Source organism: Erigeron canadensis, chromosome 3 (genome assembly GCF_010389155.1).
Source record: "Erigeron canadensis isolate Cc75 chromosome 3, C_canadensis_v1, whole genome shotgun sequence".
Classification (NCBI taxonomy): Eukaryota; Viridiplantae; Streptophyta; class Magnoliopsida; order Asterales; family Asteraceae; genus Erigeron; species Erigeron canadensis.
In genome coordinates this window covers 30125396-30152298 of record NC_057763.1, presented here as the reverse complement: position 1 = coordinate 30152298, position 26903 = coordinate 30125396, and the positions used below count along the sequence as shown (strand labels likewise).

General features: G+C 29.6%; 4 protein-coding genes across 4 annotated transcripts; all 4 read left to right on the top strand.

Annotated features, from left to right (window-relative positions):
• Positions 1-301: 301 nt before the first annotated feature.
• LOC122591881 lies at positions 302-12874 on the top strand. The gene is made up of 5 exons (XM_043764108.1): positions 302-427; positions 5858-6045; positions 6199-6241; positions 11605-11709; positions 12562-12874. The coding sequence occupies exons 1-5, from the start codon at positions 364-366 to the stop codon at positions 12858-12860; spliced, it is 699 nt and encodes a 232-aa protein (XP_043620043.1). The 5' UTR covers positions 302-363; the 3' UTR covers positions 12861-12874.
• Positions 12875-15161: 2287 nt separating this feature from the next.
• LOC122594496 (major pollen allergen Art v 1-like) lies at positions 15162-16508 on the top strand. Its single transcript, XM_043766944.1, has 2 exons — positions 15162-15256; positions 16066-16508. Exons 1-2 carry the CDS (start codon positions 15193-15195, stop codon positions 16506-16508), a joined length of 507 nt encoding a protein of 168 aa, XP_043622879.1. The 5' UTR covers positions 15162-15192.
• A 5939-nt stretch (positions 16509-22447) lies between these two features.
• Positions 22448-23203, top strand: LOC122594390 (major pollen allergen Art v 1-like). The gene is made up of 2 exons (XM_043766855.1): positions 22448-22564; positions 22674-23203. The coding sequence occupies exons 1-2, from the start codon at positions 22501-22503 to the stop codon at positions 23006-23008; spliced, it is 399 nt and encodes a 132-aa protein (XP_043622790.1). The 5' UTR covers positions 22448-22500; the 3' UTR covers positions 23009-23203.
• Positions 23204-24695: 1492 nt separating this feature from the next.
• Positions 24696-25875, top strand: LOC122590670 (major pollen allergen Art v 1-like). The gene is made up of 2 exons (XM_043762842.1): positions 24696-24765; positions 25512-25875. Exons 1-2 carry the CDS (start codon positions 24702-24704, stop codon positions 25859-25861), a joined length of 414 nt encoding a protein of 137 aa, XP_043618777.1. The 5' UTR covers positions 24696-24701; the 3' UTR covers positions 25862-25875.
• The last annotated feature ends 1028 nt before the right edge of the window (positions 25876-26903 follow it).

Genomic DNA, 26903 nt, shown 5'->3' with positions numbered 1-26903 from the left:
TTTTTTAATACTCGCACACTTATACTTATCGACTTTGATGATCATTTTTTCCACATATTTGGCAGATATGAATGATATATGGTAACTTTAACTGCGGGGGAAAAATTGGATGTATACAATGCATCCCCGGCCCAAAGTCAATAAAAGACAACGTATGTGGAAAATATGGCGATAATTTTCTTCGTCGTCTTTTGTCTTTATCGTCAACATATCTAATTTTCTCCACACCTTCTTTTTCTCTTCCTATAAATACGTACGTACCCACATATCGTCTCAACATATATATATATATATGCTCTTCACAGTGTAGTTCACAGAACTTCTAACAAGTGTTCTAGCTTGAGCTTAATCATTTAAACATATATGGCGAAACCTTCAGTTGCTTTCTTCGCATTCCTTCTTTTGCTCTTCATTCTTGCTATCTCGGGTACTTATTAATTATGTTATTTGAACCTTCAATTCGTTTTAGTTTTTGGATTCTGTATTAATCCAATTCAAGCAGGGAAACAAGTTATGCATTATGACTAGTTTAATTAGTTTTTACTTTGTTAGTTATTAAAGCTATCGTAAATTTATAATGCCTCTACACTAGCATGGCTTTTTATATTATTAAAATCTTGATTAAAATAAACTCCTACGAGTACTTATTAAGGTTAAATTTGTTTTGAAGATCAATATAACATTTATTTTTTGACGTGTGCGATGTAAATAAAGAATAGTTCACCCTCGCTGTTTGGTTCTCAATATATATATATGTTAATTAAGTATTTTAAGTTAACATAAAGTTGATGAAATTTCGGGTTAAAATTCAAAATTGATAGTTATATCGTGACCTGTAATTTTAATTCAATGGTCAACATCTTTCTAAACTTACCCTTCAAGTTACTAGAATCTCCACCCTATTCTTAGAACCAAACGACTCCTTATATACTTGTATATCTCAATATGTTAACTTGATATACATAACACAATTCCATATATTAATTTGTACGTATATATGTACTACAGAAATATCGTATGTGAAGGGAGATTTATGTGAGAAAGCGAGCAAGACATGGTCTGGAAAATGCGGAAACACAAGACACTGTGACGATCAATGCAAATCGTGGGAAGGTGCAGCCCACGGAGCTTGTCATGTTCGCGACAATAAACACATGTGCTTTTGCTACTTCAATTGTCCTAAAGCCGAGAAGTTGGCTCAAGATAAACTCAAAGCCGAAGAGCTCGCCAAGAACAAGCAGCAGCTTGAAGGCGACAAGGTACTGCCAGCACATAATTGATTGATCGCGCGACCAATATATATATATATGCTATCATCCTAGCTAGCATGAATAACAATCGTTGTATGATTAATTATGAATAAACAAGAGATGCCGCTATATATATGCTATATATCTACTTAACATATATATGAGCATCTTTCTATATATATATATATATGTAAGGGTGTTTTCTTGCATGTGGAATTAATCATTTGCATGCATATGATTCCATGCATTAATGTTTTAGTAAATTTATTAACGTGTTTCAGTATATATTGTGTTGTTATAATTTAAACATGAACAAGCTCGTCTCACGAGTACACACAACTCACATATGAATATATTTTCAAAAATGAAAATCATGAAAATATCCGAAAATTCATGTTTCGCAAGACGTTTTGTTTTGATTAGCAAATTAAAGGAAATAATATATATACGCCGTCGTTTATATATAGAGGCATGCAGTGGGTGGATCTTCACCCATTTAACAAAGGGGACCGAAAGTTATGGGACAAAAAAAACATTATGGAAAATACCGGGAATGTCAAAAGTCACAGGATTTAGAAATGATACTAAGGCTATATATTGGGAGTGGTCACGGGTTGGAGGGCTGGGTAGGTGAACCCGTTAGGGAACACCAACGCCCAACGAGTTGGAGTTCAAAGGGTTCGGAAGATGTTGAGGTCTGGAGGAATTTCGAACGTTGGAGCATGTGAAAGTGGGGGATGTAACCGTTGGAGTAGCCGTTACATAAAAAAATAAACTCCCCAAATTTCTACCTATAAATACATTTCTATTTTTTCCAAACAAATCACAACAAAAAATCTATATCACACACATTCACCAAAAACACCTCATTTTTACCCCAAAAATGGATTCCTTTTCCTCGTCATCTTCATATTGTGTGTCGCCTACACTACCCGACTTATCTACAGGGAGAGTTAGACATGATTGGTGAGATTTGGGAGGGTTGAGAACTTAGGCTTCATGACCCCCTATGCCTTAGGAAATTTTTTTCCAGACATATAACGGATAAACTACACTATTAAATATTGAAAAACGGAAAGGGCCGGGGACCACCCTCGGGCCTTAACAAAACTCCGCCCTTGTATAGATATAAATTAATAGAGGTTTTCAAAAATTCTAAGTTTTTCCGGACATTCATATAATATAATGTAAAATGAGTAGTAGATTATTTCATTAAAATTGATACACACCGAAGTTGCTATGCTAGTTTATAAGTAAAATATCAAACTCATTCGCACTTTGAAGATATATATAAACATTAATTAATTTGTAACTCCAATTTTCTCAATCTCTCTTGTTTGAATAAATTAAGTGGTCTTTACAATATCAACTTTCACATATAAAAATATAAATAAGTTATACACCAGCATTACATACTTTATAACTATGAACTTTTTTATTACATCTAGATATAAAAATTAATTATTATAATTATTTGCCACATTGGTGAATATAATAATGATGTTAATACATATTATAGGTGCTAATAAACTAATAAACTTTGTACATTTATATATCTTTATATAAAAAAAATAAGATAATTTTGGATAAATTTGTCTTAAGTTTTTGAATGCTGCATTTTAAGCTTTTTGTTTATTTGCTATTTTTTTATCTCGTTTTAGTATTTTGTGATAAATTACTTTACAGAAACATTTAATAAAAATCTACTATTTAAGAATTATATAATGAATAAACATTCATAGTTTATACTTAATCACGTACGTATTTAAATTATTGTTTGAAGTGATAATTCACATATAGATAATATCAAATTATATATACTAGCATTAAGTTATATATATGATATAGTAATTTTTTTTCTTTTCATCTTTCAAATTATAGAAGATCTTATTTTACCTTTCAATTATCAGATAAAAAATTTAATCTTTTTCAAAATTAATAAATTATTCATTTTCTGAAAATTAACCCTTTTAGTTTATAAATTATATATACATTAAAATTAAACTTATGTTAATGGTTTATTTATAAAGTATATTTTATATTGTATATTTTTGATTTTATTTGTTTCTACAGGTTGCATGATATTAGACATTATCAAAAAATAAGTTCATTAACTAATACTAAAATATATTTATTTATGTTAAATATGACTTTATATTTAAATAAATTGTTATTACAATGTTGTAGTTTTTTACATTAAATTTGGAATATGCATTTATTTATTTTAATGTATTTTATGACAACAATTATTTTTTATGTCAGATATGAGTTTATCTAGTATTATAAATATAGAAAAAAAGATGTAGCAAAAAATATATTTAATTTGTCGTGGTTGAGTACTGTTACACTAAAACAATAATGTAAATAAAATAAATCTCGGATCATTTATAAAACAACGTATTTGTTTGACTTGATTGTATCGTATTTGACTAACTAAGCTATTTTTACCAGACGATTAATTTTAAATCATATACGATCGGGACGTGGCTATCTAGAATCATGTGCACGGCTAGAATCAAGAAGGGTTTAAACGCGCGATCATTTATTTTATTTGTTTATTATGAGGAAAGATTACAAGCCTAAGTAAGTCTATGTGTCAATTTTGTTAGAGTCGTCTCACTTTTTTTCTTCTATTAACTAGCTTATTAACCCGGGTTTAACCCGGGCATATTGATAAAAGTTTTATAAAGACGTATCTTCGTCATTGAAATTGCAGCAGTCCAACGATACTCATAACCTCGAAATAATATACCTTATAATTAACTTATTAACCCATAATATACGAATAATTTAAAATTTTATTATGGCAAAATTATTGAAACGATTACCATGGAGTTTTTAAAAGAAAATTAAAATATTTTTTGTAAAGAAAAACATCCTTAAATAACAAAAATAAAAATGCAATAAATTTTAAAAGGAAAGTTTTTATGACATCATAAATAAATAAAGTTAAAAACAACAAAACTTTAACAATAAATTTGAAAATGACAAATAAGCTATTTATATAAATTAGTGATGTCATAACAATCTTCTTTTATTTAGTATAGAGATGGGTGTTAACTATTCGGACTAATTGAGTAATGTTAGTGCGTCCAAAGTCTTGGCTAATTGCCATTTGGGGTTTCGAATTGAATTTGGAATGGGACGAAGTTGAATAGTAACTGCGTCTCGTGATACTTATATATATGTATCTGATGATATGAATCGGGCGGAGTCACATCCACATCCATATATATCCACTTTAATTCAATTCGATTTCTTCGTCAATATCCACTTAAGTTCGATTTCATCATTCATGTCCATATCCGTTGGATGAAACAAGTACTAGATGGATACCCGTTCCATATATATATCATGGGAATATATATATATATATATATATATATGAGAAAAGTGAGTATGGATTAGATAAGTAACCTCTCACATACAAATATTTTAATATTTGTTTGAATTTTAAATTTTTACATGGCTCCCCATGATCTTTATGATTATAAAAACCAAGTGTGAGGGGTTCTCCATCTAAACTTAGATGGGGGACAACCCATACTCACTTCCCCTATATATATTATGGTATGTTTTTCATTCTTATATCGTTATTTAAAGAAAAAAAAGTAAAAAAAGGTAATTTGATGGGACCCCTGATTTCATGTACTATTTGGTACCCACTAATCTCTCAGTCAGGCTAGTGCCTAGTTGGTGAATCTCAACCACTTGATAATTCCATGATTATCTCAAGTTTACTTTTGACAAGACCCGCTGACTCGAACCTATGACCTCTCCTACTTATGTTTATACTGAACACTATATATAATTGCTCAATTCTAAGTTTTCAATTAATTAATCTCGATGTTAAGTAAAAGTTCATGTCTTAAATATATAGGTAAAAATTCCATATCGTTAGCTAAAAGCTTGATTAATGATGAATATCTTTAAATCAATTTTTTAATGTACATAATCAACCTAGGACCAAAAAAATAACTCATAATCTTTTGTAATAAGTGAAAACAGAATATTGAATGCATACAACGCGCAGATTCATCCACGAAAGTCCATATTATATTCTTCAAGATCATTTTTCCTTCTTATAAATACCTCCATCTTCTCAACCTTTTCTTCACAAATTAAAGCTATATATAACAAGCAATATATTGCATGTTCTTAAAATATTTCATTAGCTAAAAATGGCCAAAATTTCATCTTCTTTCTTTGTATTCCTTCTGCTTCTCTTCATTGTTTCCATATCAGGTGAAAAAAATGAAACTACGTACTTAGCATACATTTTTCAATGTCCATTATATAATATACGGTGTTGTTTACTCCCATCTACGAAAAAATATAGTGGCGGATTTAGAAATAACAATCATTCAAAGTACTTACTTTATGATTAACCTTGCTAGGTCCAAATTAATCTTGAATAACATGTGTCCAGATATGATTTTTCATATACTTGTGACACAACTTTCCAGTTTAGCCTAAGTTAATGTATGTAGAAACGACATTGATCATGCATAATTAATTATAAGTGTAGCAATTGTAATCGCTTAGTTTTTCATGCATTTACTTTTGATTAATTTCTAAACTTTCAATTTGCATAACGATTTGTGTAGAAATTGCGACTGTGAAGGCAGAACTATGTGAGAAGGCGAGCAAGACGTGGTCTGGAACGTGTCGTTACACGAAACACTGTGACAACCAGTGCAAGTCATGGGAGAGTGCAGCCCATGGAGCTTGCCATGTTCGTAAGAAGAAACACATGTGCTTTTGCTACTTCCACTGCTCCAAAGCCCAGAAGCTGGCTGAAACGACTAAACTTAATTAAAGCCAAAGACCTCGCCAAGAAATTAAAGGAGCGAACTACATTTCTAAATTAATAACTAGTATTATATTATGATTATGAATAAAGAAAATATGCTTAGTTAATACTATATTGTTAAGCATTTTTCTATAGATCGAGCTAGTATTAACGTTGTTTCTGCATGTAATTGGCGCTTGTGATCATTATGCATCAATGTTTAACTTAAGTTTTTATAATTTTTAGTGCGCCGGAATGAAACAAACTATGCCAAAAAAGTTATAGTGTGTATAAACTAACGTCTTTGTTTATTGTATGCATAAACTTGGTAAAAATGTTTAAATCATGCAATGTGTATACGTGATAGCCCATATGAGCTGCCACGTGTAATTTTTTTTTTTTAAACATGCCACGTGTAAGGTTTTAATTGGTCGGTCACAAAAAGTTACATGATATAAACATTGGGATTAGTTTCCTGAAATGTAACTATCTTTGACCGAATGTCTATAGTAGGAAAAAACTAAAGTTATGTGCATTGTATGTAAGCAACTTGAAAAAATGTTTATTATATGTAAGAAAACATACGTGGCAACCATATACAGGTGCCACTTGTCATATTGTAATTGGTTGAAACGAAACTCTTACATACAATAAACATTATTTCAAAGTTGTTTACATATAATACACACAACTTTAATTATTTCCTACTATAGACATTCGTTCAAAGTTTCTTACATTCGAGGGAACTAATCCCTATAAACATTTTTACTAAGTTTATGCATACAATAAACAAAAACGTTAGTTGGTGCACACTATAACTTTTTGGGCATAGTTAGTTGCATTCCGCCGCACTAAACCCTTTAATATATTACTAATATTTCATAATACCTATTTATGTCCAATATAAATTATTATTTTTAATGAAAAGGTGTGTATCATTTGCTTGCAACAGGAAATATGGAAATATAAATTAATTATGTTGTCTTAATCGGGTCCTATGTCTAATATAAATTTATAAAAAATCAATATAAGCAGTATAAGAGCGTTAGTATGCAAATTAGCAAAAATAATAGAAAATATAGGTTTAATAGTTATCTACAACGAAACAAATTGTGGAAACCTACTTACATATATACACTTGTTCTAATACCCGTATGATGTACGGTAACTATATAGATTGTATCGTAAAGAAATTTGAATATACATCATACATGATTTGTGAATATGAAATAAATTGTAATTAAAGTAACCGATGATCAAAACTCAAATTATAATAAACAATAATGATATATGTAATATATGTTTAGTTAGAATTTTGGATTTACCCTAAATTTTTAGAGTAATATCAAAATTAGAACTTGCAAGCATAGTAGATGACGACAAATAACTTTTTGTTTTGGATCGTAAACTCAAATTTTTGAAATCTTCATATTAATAACTTATTATAAGTAATATAAGTAATGAGAGTTAAAAATTTGAGAAAGAAAAAAAGACAATTCATTAATGAGAAAACGATCAATCAAATAAGGCTATAATGTCTTTTGTATTAATAAGCAAAGAGTTAGAGTTTAATTCTATGTCTAATAAGAAAATTTAATCTATATATAATTAAAAAAGTTAATTTAATAATATAATTAAATTAAAAGGACATGTGTCGATCAAGGATTACGACATGTATCATTTTAAGAACATCTCAATCATGTTTTAGTTTTATATGAATTTTATAAATTATATTCTAATATGGAGAACCCATAATGAAAATGTTAACATATTGAGATGCAGATTGCGTTAAAAATAAAAAATCAAAAAAATAGAGGTGTAGATTATTAGAGATAAAAACACACCAACAAGGCCCAATTTTTAGTTTTATTTGAATTTTCTAAATTATATTCTAATTCTAGCATATTATATTTGAAAATTAATAATATCTCTAAACTATATGATAATTACAAGTGGTAAAATTAAATGATAAGATTAAAAAAGAGATTTAGTAAAATTCAAATGTTATCATTTTATGATTTTAAAAGAATGTTCCGGCTATTTATCAAAAGGATATATCATTTCCCATTAAATAATTTCTTGCCATTAAAAAACATGCATAAGTTGTCATATGTTTATTTGTTTGGAAAAACCAGTTACGAGTATATGATAAGCAAATAGGCAAATTAAGCTTTAAGCATCGCTAAAAAGTATAAGGGGATTGGGTTACTAGTGAGTCTCAAAGAAAAAGGTAAAGAAAACTGCATATAAATGTATAGAGTGATCCAATACACGAGATATTGGCCCAACATAACCACATCTCGTGATGAAAATGTGTACAAAATTTGATCCGATGATAATAGTGTATAACTAAATAGAACACGAGGGATTTTTATTTTTTTTTAACGGCATTTTGTTCTACTCCTACTCCTAAATTATACGTACGCCTAGAAACCAGGTTTCTCAAAAAGACCCCTATTAATCCACCTCTACAAATGTGGGAAGTGAGACTCGAACCTAAGTGGATACTCTCAATGACAAAAACCTTACCCATGGTCGACCAACCCCATTGGCTTCAACGAGGGATGTTATATGCGCGTTGTCGTGGAACCTATCCCTGAGCCTAAAAAAGAGTTGTTCGTAAAATAATATCTACATTATCACAAACATATATTTTTATAATGTTATGACATTTTACTATACGTCGTATACCAATATAACATAAATTGAAAAGAAAAAACAACTTTTATAAGTCAAAAAGAAAAGCCAAAACCCAAAAAGAAAAAAAAAACCTATGTAACTTAGCCAACTGCCTAACTCTCAGTGTTATCAACATAGGTATCAGACTATATGTCTTGTTTTAATATATATATATATATATATATATATATATAGATAATCAAATTGTTTTAAAATAAGAACGGTGAGAACAATTTAATATCATCATTTTGATTCATTAAAAGTCCATAAAACTGACATAGTGCATAACTAATTATCATTATTTAAGTGTTTAACAACACATTGATTCATCAAAATCGAAAAAATCACGTTTTTTGTTGGATGCATCATTTTGATGAATATGCATCCAAGATATATGCACAAAACAAAAAACATGACTATTTCGATTTTGACGGATGAATGTGTTGTTAAACATTTAAATAATGATAATTAGTTATGCAATATGTTAGTTTTATGGACTTTTAATGCATCAAAATGATGTTTTTAAGGTGTTCTCACCGTTCTTATTTTAAAACTGTTCTCACCGGAGTGTTACCATATATATATATATATATATATATATATAGTGAAAAGTTAGATTGAGAACCTTTTTTTTTCGAGAATCTTTGAGAACTTTTCAAATCAAGCCCAACCGATGATTATTCTTTACATGAAAATTGTTTTTAGATTATTTTGTGAATAACTTATGTATAATTTTAAAGTTTATAATTGTGTGGAGCATAGATTATCATCCGTTATACAATTATGTGGAGATTTGGATTCTTGATCACATGTGGATGAATATTGCCATGATTACATGTATGTAAGTCGATCACATGTAATCATAACAATATTCGTGCACATGTGATCAAGAATCCAAATCTCCACATAATTGTATAACGGATGATAATCCATGCCTCCACACAATTATAAACTTTAAAATTACGCATAAGTTATTCAGAAAACAATCAAAAAACAATTTTTATGTAAAGAACAATAATTGGTTAGGCTTATATATATTATAATAAGTAAATAACATATAATAAGTAAATAACATATTAATATGTATATGCATATGTGCATAACCATTGTGTCAAATAACCATATATGATTTTACAAAAAATGTAAAATTAATTAGTACGATGATAGTCAGAAACTACAGAATTGATTGCGTTATGAAAGGCTGGGCCCATTGGGCCATCTTGTCCAGACCACATAAAATTGTGCATCATTTTTTAATTATTATCATCTTAAAAGATTATGTAAAAGAAAAAATAAAATGTAAAACTCACTATAATTATTTTCAGGAACTACAAAATCGATTGCGTTCTAAATAACAGACTGGGCCATTGGGCCATCTTGTTTAGACGGTCTCATGTTTTTAACCTTACAGACAAACAAAACCACACACGGTCCATGAAGAGTGAGATATTTTAGACAACAAAATTTAGCCTACAACAAACATACAAATGTTGATTATAGATTATATAATGTAACAAACTATTCATTTAAACGACCACATAAAACATGTTATCGAAATTTCATACTTGAAAAGTTAAAACTATTTATCGTCGTCAAATCGTAAGGTCCAGTATTCTTCTAGTTAATATAAAATGACAAATTAAACATAATGATTTAAACGGTTTTTATCTATAATATAATAATATACAAAGGAGTTCATCCCTTTCTTTCTTAAAAAATGATTTTAACCTTTACATTAATCCCGCCACCATCGACAACACCCGTCAGAGGCCGTACTAGGAAAAATTTTAGACGGGGCAAAATTAAAAAGTTCATGAAAAATATATTTAAAAAGCATAAAATGTTAAAATCCTATATAAAAATTTTAAAAATCCATAAAAAAAAAAATATAAAAATGGATAACAAAATTTAAATTTGGAAGGGAGCATTAGCCGCCCCACCCCCCTAGGCACGCCTCTAGTTGTCGCCACCAGCACGTCGCCGCTATGATCATCATGCCATTGCCCAATATAATTTAATATGTATAAAATTTTAGTTAATTTTATAAGCTATTTTTGGTTTAAGAGCTTTTTTTTTCCATTAGCTCTAAAAGTTCTATCAACCAAACAAAGAAAAGTAGATTATTATTTATGAGATCACGTTTGATTCAAAACCGGATATGAGATCACATTTTGTTATTTTTTTGAATTACGGATATGAGATCACATTTTGTTATTTTTTTAAATTACTCCCTATTTTTGAAAGAATTTTGGCATAAGTTCGATGCTTAATTAGTCTCGTAGCCTAATTAAAGGTTGGTATTATGCTGGAAATCGGGTGCAAAAGCTGGTTTCATGAAATACATGTATGACACGCCAATTCTTATTACTACGCATTTAATTAATGGTTGGAAACATAAGTCGATCTGTTCATTAGAAATGTGGATTACCCTTTAATCTCAAATCATATGTGTAAGGCATTATATATATTCTCACAGTCATCTCTAACATTGTTTCTTTTCAATAACAAGCTGAAAATTGCATTGCATATGGTATGTGCATGATGTACGATAGATCGATTACTTTGGTTTGTGTGTTAATATAAAATGTCGAACTTTCAAAAAAAAAATTCACCACTCAAAAAAATCAAAGTTTTAAGGAGTTACAAGAGGACAGTTTCTACTTGGTCAGTGACGGTTCTATAGAGAAAAGTATAAAGTAATGATATATATATACAATTAAGGGCCCTAAAATTAAACAACTTGAGAGTAAAAATAAAAAGAAGAATTATTCAAAAATTTCTTTTGATGAATTTGATTTAGTTTGAAAGATTATAAATAATACAAGTCTAGGCTATTTTCTTGAAACTCTTCACTTCAACTATAAATACTTCTCATCATTTCAGCAAGTATACTTGGTCCTAACGGGTGTATCAATTTCGTCATCTATAAAATGCCTAAATATTCATTCGGTTACATTGCAATACTATTTTTCGTTCTTGCTATCTCAGGTACTTAACTAAACTTATTTAGTCACATTTCAATTTCCTAATTATTATTTTGATATAGGAACATCTTGCCTTTGATCGCACTTCTACTATTATTTCCTCCATATATAATGGATATATATCGAAGTTAAGTTACATTCTGTTGAAAATTTTACATAAATACTTTGTATTTGGAGATTCCATTGCTAATTATGACTTCATAAGTTAATTTTTTTTTTCTTTAACAACAACCTGTCAATTATTGTTGTATCGTTGAAATATGATGGACATATTGTAATTATTTTTTTTGTATAATATATATAAAATACATATAATCAAACGAGCATGGTATCCGCGCAATGCGGCGACGAGTCGGCGATGATGGTGATGGCTACATCTATTGGTGTAGGTAAAAGTATTTGATTTAAAGTGGTTAGTAGAGATATTTTATAATATAATGGACTAATGGTGTAATTTAATATTAAGAGTTAATGGTGATTTAATTCATTAAGGGTATTTTGGTTAATTCGTATGTCCCATTGATGTAAACTTTCAATATAATGGTTATAATTTTTATATAGTAGTAAGTAAGTATAAGTATAGATATAGATAATTGACATTTTAGAAACTTATACGAGTTCATAGGAAAATTAAAATTTAAAAGTATTGAATATTATTATGAGACGAATGAACAAAATTTCGGAGCAATAAACGCTACTAAACGACAAAAACAGTTATCTTTTGACTTTTTCGGTCAAAGGAAACATAATGAGATGACGTGTCATCGCAATAAGCATGAGTTATCCTTGAACTATGTCTTATGTGATCACTATTAACTTACTCATTAGTAACTAATTAAACCAACGAATTGAACAGAAATACAGGCAGCAGTTAGTAATGCTCCAAAGTTATGTGAAAAGCCAAGCAAGACGTATTCAGGATTGTGTTTCAACTATGCTTGTGACAAAAAGTGTATGGAATGGGAGGCAGCATTTCACGGTGCTTGTCACACGCGTGAATCCGTAAACAACTGCTATTGCTACTATCACTGTGACAAAGCTCCTCCTGCCACAAAACCAGTTCCCCCTGAGGCAATGGCTCCTTCACCTGATGCTAGCGGTGGTACTGGATCACCACCGCCAGCTAAGAAAATTGTTGAAAAGGTCACAAATTAAGCCCATGGTGTGTAAGACAAACTAGTCTAATGTTAAAATAAACACAAAATGCTTAATGTGTTTTAGCTTTATTAATCGCAGAAATGTAACTTGTGTTGCATTTAAGTATAAAACCAATAGCTTACAATTCAATGTGTAAGTATTTGAATTTGAGTGATATAATAAATTGTATTTCAAACCAATTTATGAAGAATAGATAGCTTACAATTTGATCACTACATATCATTTGATGTTCTACTATACCTGTTTGGCCCATATGTTACTTACAACAATATACAAATAGGCAAACTCTGTTTACAGGTTACTTCAACCCGTATCATATTCATCCACAAAAAAAGTTACCTTTGTTGTCCTGTTACTCAACTTAATTACTCCTTCTGAAACCTTAAGTTCTAAATAAAATTTGTAACTCAAATCTTTCTTGAATTTGTATAAAGTTTCTAACTAAAACAAGATCATAGGGGGGTCCCTATATATCACATCCTGAAAAAGAACAAATTTTTGTACAAGAACCATTAGCTTTTATCTCCCGATACTTTGTTGGTTTAATTAATCTTAACATGGTATTTCTTGCATACTTCTTAGGTCGTAGCAAAAAACAATACAAAAAATTGCTTCTTGGTAGTTAAGATGTAAAAACGACTCGATGAGTCGATGTGGACATATTGGTAATGTTGTACACACATGGAAAAAGATTGAAAAGGTTCTCAGGGATTCTTGGAGAATAAAAATGATGGTTACAAAGAAAATGCAATTCTTTAGGAAATGACAACTTTCATTTCACAAATCAAAACATACAAATTTCATGACAATTAAAAATTATTTTTAATTTTTATTATAGTTCTCATACACTTAATAATAACAATATACATTTATCAGTTCATGATGGATGACCAACATCGATGTGTTTTTTAAAAAAGATTACTATTTGTATTTATGGCTGAAATAAATTTCTGAATGATAAGGTTTATTTATTTATTTTATTTAATTTTTGCCAAATATAGACATTAGGATTAAGGTTAAAAAGAAATAAAATGTTATATATGATTCTTGATTTTTTAAAGATTTTTTATAGCAAATTTAATAATATAATTAATAAAAACAAATATACATTTTTTTAATTCATGACAGATGACCAATATCGATATATATTTTTCAAAACTATTTGAATTTATATTCAAAGTAAATTTCTAGATAATAAATTTGTGTTTGCAGTATATCAATGTAGTTAATCTGTGATGATGTTTTTTTTATGAATTTTTTTTTTTGGAAAAAAAGTGCGGTATTTACTTGAATGGTAAAAATAAAATAAAATGTAGGGCTTGTTTGTCTTTTAAAACCATTAAGTGACTGGATTGATAAAGTGATTAAATGGATAAATAATGTGTGCATAGATTAAGTTGATACAGTTGTTTTTTTTTATATATAAAAAAACATATACCTTTTATCGACTTTATAAATTTAATATTTTTTTTTATTAAATTCATTAATTTCTAACATACAAGACCTTAGTTTCACATGTTAAGTACGTAGAGGTTGATTATTGTAAAATAAGTATTTAAGTAAAACATATTGGACAAGATCTTGACCTTTAGATCATGGTAAATTAATGCATGAAGATTCACGAAACACGAATATATTATATTGATGCACGTTACTTTTATGATGCACAATGATTTTCAGTGAAAAAAATCTATTGTTTTATTTGTTTTACTTTAAGGAACATGGCAATGGGAGCGACATAGAGCTAGACCTGCCCATGCCTAGCGGAAAACACCGTCGCCAACATTAAGGCATGAGAGATTCAGGCATGGATTGCTGCTTAGACACAGAAGAGAAAGAAAGAGATAGTTAATGATTTAAGGAGATATAAGAGAAAGAGTGAATATGATTGGAGGAAAATAGTAAAGGCATTGGGAGATATGGTTACCATGAGTTAGGCATATGGATGGATTCAAATCTATGGGTCGGTCGGCCCCGGCCGATGAGCATGGTTAGGTATGACTTAGGCATGAAATAATGTGGAGGTGTTTTATTGGTGGATTGTTAGGCATGACTAATCATGGAGATGACCATTGTCATCATTCTAATACTTGATTTATTTTATTTAAAACATGAAGTTAACAGACCCATTCTAACGGATATTTCTTTATTTTTAAACCTATCATAAAACCTAATTTTAAACAATAGAACTATAAACATAGTTTTGACTTGATACAAATTTATCCAAACTCTTTACATTCTATATCCTATAAATACCAACATAAGCTTGAGGTTTACTTTACCCAAATGATCGTGGCAAAATATTATTTATCTTCTTCGTAACGGAAATATGGCTAAAACTTCATCTGTATTCTTTGCGGGCCTTCTATTCTTTTTTGTTATAGCTATATCAGGTGCTTATTCAAACTTAATACGCTTATTTCAATATTTTGAATTATTAGTTATAACTCAACCCTGGTAGTTTTATTTTTAATGGGATTGATATCAGTGAATGTAGCTAATTATGAACGAATATTTATAGTATGAAAAAACTAAAGTTGTGTTCATTATATGTAACAACTTTTAAATCTTGTTTTACTCTTAAACCTGTATTCTTTTAATAAATTTATGGCGTTGTTTGTAGTTTACATTTCATTTTGATTAGTTTTATAAGTTTATTTATAATTGAAGAGCTTGACTGGTTGAATCAAAACCAATGACTACACTAGATTAAATTATACTCTTTCCGACCCAGTATGAGTGTCATGTTTTGAATTTTCAAAATTTAACTTTTTTGACTGTAAATAATTTGATTTGTGTTAAATAATACTTGATGAAATTCAAGTTATATAATTTAATTGTGTTTAAAAATGTTTTCATTAGTACAACTTTTATTAAGTTTTAATTTGTATAACACAAAAATTATATTTAATGTCAAAATTTAAAAACAGAGACATTAAATATTTAAAATGTAACACTTATAATACAACGGAGTAGTTTACATTTTATTTTATTCGCTTTTATAAGGTTATTTATAATGAGTAAAACTTGACCGGGTGAATCAAAACCGTTGACTACAGCTACACACCAGATATATTTATAATGAGTAAACTTAAATTAACGTGGATTTTAAAATATTTGGCTATTGATATATTATATTCTAAAACATTGAATTAATTACTTACTTGATGTTTGATTTTTGCTAATAATAATAATTGAACAGAAATAGAGGCAGGAGGTGCTCCAAAACTATGCGAAAAGAACAGTCAAACATATACGGGAAAATGTGACAACAAAGCGTGTGACAAAAAATGTATACAATGGGAGAAAGCGATGCATGGCGTGTGTCACTTGCGAGAAGCCAAAGTCGGTTGTTACTGCTACTATGACTGCACTAAGGCCCCTCCTGCTTCGAAGCCAGCTCCTCCAGAAGCAGCTATACCGCCTCCACTATCTCCGCCATCTCCTGACGGAGCTGGTGGGGGTGCAGGCGGCGGAGCTGGTGGAGGTGCCGGAAGTGGTGCTGGTGGTGGTGCCGATGGTGGAGCCGGAGGTGGTGGTGGTGGAGGGGGTGGAGATGGCGGTGGTGGAGCCGATGGTGGATCGCCACCTTCGCCTACACCCAATGGCCCGTGCCATTGCCCGTGTATGAAGAATGCTAAATAGTCATATAGGACGTGGTGTCAAAGAGAATGATATGATAAGTGCTTGTATAACACTCAATGTGATTGTCTAATAAAGAAAAAAAATACTTAAAACATTAAAATCACATTAATGCTAAACGCACGTTGTATGTAAACTATTATGTAGTCGATCAATAGCTTTTATTTCGATTTCAATTCCAATTTTAATTCCAATTCAATGTGTAGATAAGACTGACATAACAGGTCCGACACGAACATGACACGACACGCAACGTGTAGAGTTGAACACGAACACGACACGATAAATAATCGTGTCATTTTTTTTTCAAACACGAACACGACACGAAAATTAACAGGTAACACGATAAAAACTTGTTAAGAAACCTATTTACACGTTTCAATTTTTTTTTAGATGTAAACACAGATTCACATTCATATCATTCTCTATATCTATATTATATCGATAAATCTAAAAATGAATAAAAAAACACATATGCAAAATTGAGATTCCTATATAAACACACATATAAAAAAAAAATAAAAAATGAAAAAGAAGAGTGATATGGTGGTGTTGAAGACGTCGATGCCGCTAGATTCAAAAAGTCGTAGATCTGAAAAGTCGTAAATCAAATCGTGTTCGCCGCCGTTGTCGCAACTACCATTGGTCGGACATAGAAAAACCGTTCGCCGCCGCTGTTCTAACTACCATCAGCCATATCAAAACCCTATTGCCCACCGTCACTGTCGTCGATAGATATATACCAGTGGATAGATAGATTTATAAATAGATCGGATAATCAAGAATAGAAGATAGAATTTTGTTAATTATATATATTGTGATATTTTTTTTTTACCAAAGATCGAGAGAGAGTGATATGAAAAGTAGGTAGTAAATGAATATCATTTAGACTATTCGGAGTAGCCCGTTAGGGGAATATCATCCATCCAATATAAGCTTGCCACGTGTCCTTTAATCATTAGGAGGGACATTCTCCCCATTCTTTTGGGGTGGAGGAATGCTCTAGCTAGGGGGCATTCCTTTTATTTTAAAATATGGGAAGATGTATATATAAAAGGTTTTTAAGGAATAAAAAAAAGAGTTAAATGCTTCTTTTTCTTCTTGGAAGGGCCCACCAAAAACCAAGAAATCTAACGCGTTCGAAATCAAACCGGGCTTACGAATTAAGGAAGCGGAACTCCCCCCGGAACCGAAGTGGGGCGTTCTGGGTGACATTTTCAAGAGAGAATGAGCTACTCCGTTTAGTCTTACATTGTGGAATAGATATTTGTTTGTACACTCACGTGCAACTTTTTATTATTTCAAAAACAAACCTTGAAGTTTGATGGGTTATAAGATTTAAACCATCACTTTATAACATTTTTTATATATTTATTTCTTAACTAAAAACTTATAGGTCTCTAACAGGTCCAAACCTTTATTATTTTGTCTTAACAGGTCCGGATCTGTTAAGACACGAAACTTGTTAAGCCCAAACACGAAATCTGTTAAGAACCACGTGTCGTATCGTGTTAACATGTTTTGTGTCAATATTGTCAACCTTACATGTAGATATGTAAATTCGAATTTATTCACATGGTAACCCGTCACAATTTTCTTTCCCCAAGTAATACCTTTTTGATTGCATAGTAATCTCCATGGGTTCAAACGGTCCTGATTTATTTAGTTTAAACGAAAAATATAAACTAAGTTGGGCCTTGTCATAGACACCATGAAATTTGTCTAAAAAAACACTCGATTTCATAGTTATAATGAAATATATAAACCAAATTGGGTCTTGTTATAGACACCATAAAATTCGTCTAAAACTAGATTTCAATGGGACGATTATCGCCACTTTTAGCCCCAATTTTTCCGATGACAGAATACTAAAGATTGAGGTTTATAAATAAAGGTAATATTGTCTTTTTATTAATGTTTATGTGGATGAATAAAAAGCTTTAGTGTAAAAATCAGCCTCCATATTGAAACCGAGCCTGGGCCCAGAATTTTGTACGCGACAACTTTAATGTTTGACGCATTAGTTAGTCATCTTTCTTTTGTTAGGTTTTATCGACTAAAATAGATAAAACTGAATAATTACATAATGTATTAAGTAAATATATAGTTGTTTTTTATTAAGTCAACAAACAAATTATATGTTTAAATGGCTAAACTAAATATTTTTTTTATTAAGTTCATCAAGTTCTAAACAAACAAGACCTTCGTAATTTTCGACTTTTGAAATGTTTTTTCCAAAAGAATAAACATTAGATCTTGAAAAGCAAAATTCAAAAAAATGTTTTATTTTACGTTTTTTAGGATTCAAGAGAGAAAAAAAGATATAAATTAAATCTATCCAAGATACGGAGGAATGAATTGAAGATTCTCTGGAATAAAAAATTGTTTACATTCTAAAAGAACGAGTTCCTTTTAATTTTTAACAATCAAATATATCAAAGAATAATTCATTTCTAATTTCATCCGAATCAATAAACGATCATAAAAATAAAATTTGAGAGTCTTATTAAGTCTACTTTTGAGCTGTAGTGATTAATTCTCCTTTTAGTTTTATTTCATTTTTTCCTATAAAGAAGATATTTTTTTAAGCCTATGATCAGGCGTGAAGGTAAATTTTGTCGAGGTGACATTTTGACTTACATGGACTCCTATATTGAGAATCCGTTTTTCGTAACAATCGTGAAAACTCTTAAATTATGTAATAGATCATATGTTTTTTTTTATTCACATGTGAAACGTTATAAAAATATATGTTGCAGAAATTTTTTTTTTTTCAAAACTATATATATAGCCGTTTGTTCACATGTGAATGAAAACGTTACAAATTTATTCACAAGTTCACAAATGCTACTTCGAAGGTTTCTTAAGAAAGTTTAGGGTTAATTACAAAAATGGTACCTGAACTATCCACCATATTGCACAAATCATACTCAGGGTTTATTAATTACGCCTGTCATACCTAAACTTATCATTTTTCCACTTGGACCATACCTGGACCAAACGTCCGTTAGTTGTGCTGTTAAGTGCCCCAAGTACAGGTATGAAATCTTAATTTTCTTTATACTTCAGGTACCATTTTTGTAACTTACCTTTATTATTAATATTTTAGTTTATAAATTTATATTTTATCAATTAGTATTATTTTATAAACTTTAATATTATTAATGAATGTTAAAATTTTATATAATTTTTTTTAGATATTTTATAAAAAAATTTTACTTTTATTTTATGAATAATATTTAATTTTATAAAAGATTATTTTTATTCTATAAAATTTATTAATATTTTATAAAAAATGTATTTTATTGAAAACTATAAATATATTGAATCATACATCCATGATTATTTTGATAAATGCGTACTTTTATATTTATTTATATTTTTTAAAAAAGTATTGTGTGGTGGTTGTGTAGATACTAATGCGATACAAGAAATTAAGACATTCCATCTAATTTATCTTTTTCTAAAAGAAGAAAATAAATCTTGAAATACATATCTATCAAGATCATTAAAGATATATAATTTAATATGTATTAGCTTTTAAAAGAATAAAAATAATAGAAAAATAATATCTTTTATAAACAAATAATAATTTATTTTATAAAAAAATGTTCTATTTTAATAAATATTTATAAAATATTAATAAATTTTATAGAATAAAAATAATCTTTTATAAAAATTAAATATTATTTCATAAAATGAAAGTAAATATTTTTTAAAAAATAAATATTTATAAATTTATATAAATTTATAACATTCATTAATAAAATTAATTTTTATTAAATGATACTAATTGATAAAATATAGTTTTATAAACTAAAATATTAATTATAAGGATAAATTACAAAAATGGTACCTGAAGTATAATAAAAGTTACAGATTTCATATCTTTACATCGGGCACTTAACAACACAACTAACGGAAGTTTGGTTTAGGTATGGTCCAAGTGAAAGAATGGTAAGTTTGGGTTTGACGGGCGTAATTAATAGCATTAGGTATGATTTGTGCAATATGGTGAATAGTTTAGGTACAATTTTTATAATTAACCCAAAAGTTTATTCTACAATATACATTTTATATCATTTCACATTTGAATGGAAAAAAATAATATGTGATACAATACATAATTTAAGAGTTCTCATGTTTCATGAAAAAAAATGGTTTTCAAAATACGGAAAGTATTTGATTTACTTTTTTTCATTTATTTTTTGACATGAATTATTTAATTAATGGTTTCAAGACGTAACTAACTCATGTATTACAACGACCTTTGGGCCTAATTTTCAAGGTCTATGAATTTCACTCGTATAAATCAACTTAGTTGGGTATTTATCCATCTAAATTGTACTGAGGTATTTGATTTACATGGACATTATATCCATCTTGAATTATTCTTACGTGCAGATTTTGTTTGCAAGAAATTTATTATTTAGAATGTCTTGATTTACTTCTATATAACAATAGTTAAACTCTGTCGATCTATCAAACTCGCAATGAGTTCATGTTGTGCAATGAGATTAATATTAAGTTATAATTTTCTAATCAATTATGAGCATTTTGCACAATTAAAATCGTGGGCTAGTGGAATGAAGTTTTAAATACAACTAAATTTTAGACCCGTGTCCAACACTAGACACGAGACTTACGACATTATTAATATTAGATATTCATACATGTAACTTATAAAAGCTAATAAGTTCAAAGTTGAAGATATAAATAGATAATAAGTGTTCAATTCAAATGTCAAGAATGTTAAGCTAATAAAAAGAAAACTAATGTAATAAAAGAACATTGGAAGCATATACCCTTCTTCATCATTTAAAAAACTTCTTTATAGACGAAATTTGTTTAAGGTGTCACATATTAACGCCTTAAAGCCCTTTCTCGACTTAACTCGAGATACTGCAATGTATAATTGTTCGTGTGTGAAAACCGGACTTTGTAGATAAAAACCAATTTTAATAACATTGTATAAATAATTATTTCAGTTATTTGTTTTTTACTAATTAAATAAAATTATGTAAAAACTAATTAATGACATCAGCGAGAGTCAATTTGATAAAATCAAACGATATGATTGGTTAATAAGTTATTAGTTCAACTGTCTTTTAGTATATATTATAATTAAAATAAAATTAAATAGTATAATTACTATTAAAATCTTATCATATATATATATATATATGATAGAACATATTATTAGATATATATTAGTAATTATTATTTATTTATTATATTAAAATTAATGAGTAAAAAGTGTAAATCTGTGATGGAAAACAAAAAAGTGTAAATTAAAGTCAAAATTGAAAACAAAAATCAACATTAAGAAATTGAGAGTTGTGATTGGTCAATAAGTTATTAAAACAATTGTGCTTTAGTATAATAAAAAATTGACATATCTCTATATAAAAAAGGTAATATGGGAATTGAATTATAGCCCGGTATTACTCATCTCGTATGTACGATATGATCTCAGTTTAATACCTCGATTTTAATTCCCATGAATATACAAATTTTATATTATTTTTGCAAACATAACTTTTTTGCATTCCTATTTATCCTGGAAATGATATTTGAACTCCAAAACTTAATTACATGTTTCATTAAATCAATACTTTCATTTACTTCATCTTGTGACCGAATTTTGCATTTATTTATTAAACGTACCCGAAAATGGTGGTGTTGAGTTTAGTTTGTCCACCACTCACATTTAAACGTTTTACACGTAGGATGAAACCGGCATTGGTAGTGACTGATATGAGTGGACTTGGATGAACCTGGCGCACGCTGCTAGTGCTGTGTATATTTGTTTCACAAGGCAAATATGCCTTTTTTTTTTTTTTTTTTTTTTTTTATAAAAAAAAAGAGTCAATTTTACATATAAGCAACACCACATGCACAAGCTTTAACCAAATTCCCGTTTTCTCCTATAAATAGTGCAGATTTACTTCACTAATTACTGCCAAGTGTTTTTAAACTTCTTCATAGCTCAAGAATGGCAAAAGGCTCATTTGCTTTCTTGGCGGGCATTCTGTTCCTTTTCGTTATTGCTATATCAGGTGCTTAACCAGCTTATATATATATATCAGTCATTCAACCTTGTTTTAAGTGTTACATAGCTAGCTTGCTGATAATATCTCATTTCAACATATATTATTATGTGAACAGAAATAGAGGCAGGAGGTGCTCCAAAACTATGTGAAAAGAGCAGTCAAACATTTACAGGAAAGTGTGACAACAAAGAGTGTGACAAAAAATGTATGAAATTTGAGAAAGCAATACATGGCACTTGTCACAAGCGCGAAGGGAAAGACGGGTGCTTCTGCTACTACGACTGTGCCACGGCTCCTCCTTCCAAAGACACAAAACCAGCTCCTCCCGGTTTGGTACCACCTCCAACTCCATCTCCATCTCCATCTCCACCTGCTGAAGGTGGTGGTGACTCACCACCACCCCCTGCTGAAGGGGGTGGTGACTCACCACCTCCACCTAGCACTCACTAAGTGGAAGCCAATAAAATGTAACGGCTTATCATTCGATGTGAAAGGGCCATTGTTCTTGACTTGCAAGAGTTTTATGATTATGAATAAACACGATGCCTTACATATATAGCAATTTCATAAGTGTAACATGCAATTCATGTGCAATCAATTGCTTATAATTCCATACTTATTTGTTTCAAGTATTTAGTATCAAATTTCTTTCCATATTCACCTCTTTTGTTAGAATCATCATAGTCAATGATATATCATACTCGTATTATTTAAGAAGACAAAACTAATTTGCTGATATAATGTTGAAACTCAACCAATGTGAGTGAAAGTGTTCTGGCATATTAATTAGTTTCATTTTCAAGGAAACATCAAATATATATGGCTCCTAAATATATGCAAGAATGATGATATCATATCTACTCCTAACTACAAAATCTTGGCAATGTGTCAACGCACATCAAAGTTAAGATATGTTTGATTTTTAATCAATTTAGGACTTGGAGTGGCTTGGAATTGCATATAAACAAAAAAGGGCCGCTCTGGTTTGAAAACAGAGCATCACTAAAACGTAAGCGATGATTCGACCACCACACAAGCAAATGGACATTCCGATTTATGAAACAGTATGATGGTTCATAATTAGCCTTCAAACAAGTGACTACATACACTTTTGCTCTTGATGAGTATAGGTGATTCTTTATATAAATCGTGCCTGTGTTTGATTAATATTTTTGGGCAACAAATTGTAATCAGAGCAAGGTTTCGTTTTGTCCTTATATCGCAAAAGGAGATCAAAGAGAATCGATAATTTTCATTTGTGATTCAGGGGACGAAACTGCAGAGGACAAAAACAAGTGGTTTTAAGAAAACACAAATTGTTGTTGGCAAGGTTCGTCCATGGTGGGTGAGTATGGGCCTAAGATTAGGTCGAAAGGCATGGTCGATGGGTGTGAAATTCTCGAAAAGAGGCCAAGGAAAAAAAAGTGCCCGAGTTTCTTTCATTTGGCTATCAGTTCTTGACAATTGGTTTTTAACTTCTAATAACAGCTACAACGTACAATATCTTGCTACCAATTATACAATTTTCATATAATTTTGACAAATATATTTTGAATTGAATATAGTTTTGATCATACATCTATCTTTAACCTGGTAATGATATTTAAACAATTAAACCTCAAAACTTAATTACTTAAATCATTGCATATTCTTTCCATGAGTTGTGCGACATCGGTACCAATGTGGTATCGGATTTGGGATGTTCCCTCCTCTTTACACCTTTGCCTACTTAAAATTATGCAAAATACATTTTTCTCATAAGCAAATAAAATTACACCGGAGGGGTACTCGTGCAATGGAAAGATGATGGTGAAGCAGGCGGTAGTGTGGTGTCAGCGGTGGTGACATGGGGTGGTGGTAACGACTGGTAGTGGCGTTAAGTTAGTGGCAGCGACCATTAGTATAAGTAATATGTGTGAAGATATTTTAAGTGATATTAGATGAAAATGTTACTTATATAGAGTAAATGTCAACATTTTTAAAAATAGTTTGACATGGAATTTTTATAAGTGTATAGATTATACATATGTAACACCACATGTAGAAAACTTTAACCAAATTCTTATTTTTTTTCCCTATAAATACTATAGATTTACTTCGCTAATCAATGTCAAGTGTTCTTAAACTTCTTCATAACTCAAGGATGGCAAAATATTTATATACTTTCTTGGCGGGCCTTCTGCTTCTTCTCCTTATTGCTATACCAGGTGCTTAATTGATAAACTACGATGTTAATATATTACCTCTCTTAACAAATAAAAATTATTTTGGTCAATTAATTAATTTCATTTTTTAAATACGCCTCTTAAATTTCAACTACGATATTTAGACTTTTAATATTCTTTCGATACACTTACTAATCGACATTTGAGTTGAACTTTTATAAAAATTAAGTATATATTGTATCATCTTAGATATAATGCAAAAAGTTTTAGGTTCTAGTCTTCGAAGGACAATATGGAAATATTTGTAAATTTCTAACACGCCTCTTAACTTTCTGCTGCAGTATTTTGAAACTTTAATATTCGGGTTGTATGTACCAATTAACATATGATTTGAACTTTAAAATAAATACTCAATTCGTCTTATTACAAAATTTCTTGTTTTTGTCCATTTTGTTCCTTTTTTTTAAAAAAAAAATAATTTTAATTTGAACTTAAATTATTTTTGTGTTAGATGTTTTTAAATTTGAAATTAAATATTTATGTTTGTGTTAATAAATTGATATAGATGAAAATACATTTAAAACGGAATCCATTCAAATAATTTACATCGAGTTATATATATATATAACACAAATTAGGTCAACGTCGAAAAAGAAAGAGTTCAAAATTTCAAAAAAAACACTTATTATGAGATGGACAGAGCATGTAATGTATTATTTTAGATATATATATATATATAACATGATTATTATCTACTTGATATCTGAGTTAACTAACTTAATGAACAGAAATAAAGGCCCAGGGTCAAAGTATATGCAAAACCGTGATACGTGACGGATTATGCAAGGATGCACAAGACAAAGCAGTGTGCAACGCAACCTGTCTAGGATCGCTGAAAGCAAATCATTTCCAATGTACTGATCATAAAGCATGCATGTGCTATTGGAAGTGTCCTCTTCCTCATTCCATACACAAAAAGCCAGCACCTCTCGGTTCGGTACCACATCCAACCCAGCGCATAAAACCACACTCTAAAGGTGGTATTGACTCACCTCCAACAAGCCGGGACGCACAACAATCCCCTGGTGATGGTGGTAAGCCAAGTTCTAGGCCAACAATCACTACTACCATCCCCTGAGTGCTAATAATCAGCACTCAATAGGTGGAAGCCAATAAGATGCAAGGGCTAATTAAGTATCATTAGATATGCAAGATTGAAAGGTCCATTCTTCATGAATAGCAAGGGTTATTTTTTTAGGGGTTTGCTAAATACAACCCTAATGGCTGTATTTAAGGTGCATAAATTGTTTGTATATTTACCATGAAAATTAGGAGGCAGACTTTTAATATGGAAGGTAAAAGTTTTTTTATACACGTTAAATACAACCCTTAACATTTTTCCTTTTTTTAAATGATTTATTAATAAAAGGATACATTTCTATAAGTGTAATATATATGGTATTCATGTGCAATAAATTTTAAATAGAACTAAATAACTCATCCATAAGTGTTTCAAGAATTTAATAATTTTTTTTTCATATTCACTTCCCTTCTTAGAATCATGATAGTCAATAATATATAAATTCAGATTAGCAAACTTTTGATGTTATCTCATGTATTATTGAAAGTTAATTACTTGCAGATCGATATAATATTGTTGAAACTCGACCAATGTACTTGAATTTGTACCTGCAATAATTTATAGTTCATCTTGAAGCTAGAAAACATCATTCACTTATGTGGTACCGAATTAAAGTATACACAACAGTAATGATATACGCAATACTATGATGCTGAATTGACGTACATTGTTTTGAAAACGTTGTGATTGCGCTTTTTATATATACCGCAAGAGTGTACGCTTTTGAAGAAGTGTTCCTAAATATATATCTTAAAAGAAGAAATTAACTGGAAAAGTAATCTCAAGCCTCACTAATTAAACCAATAGGGATTAAAAGCTGCATCTCTTAAATTTTTTTTCATCAAGTTAAAAACAGATTAAAATTCAATAAACATATATACTTCATTCTTGCATTCATTCATTCATGCAAGTTAAAGTTTTTCTTCCATTTTTTAGTAACATCTATATTGGTAATCCAAGAATTCTACATTTTTAAACGATTTCAGCAAACAAGGTTTCAAAAGTGGAAGGAGAGCCAAACAAATTTGATTAAATATAA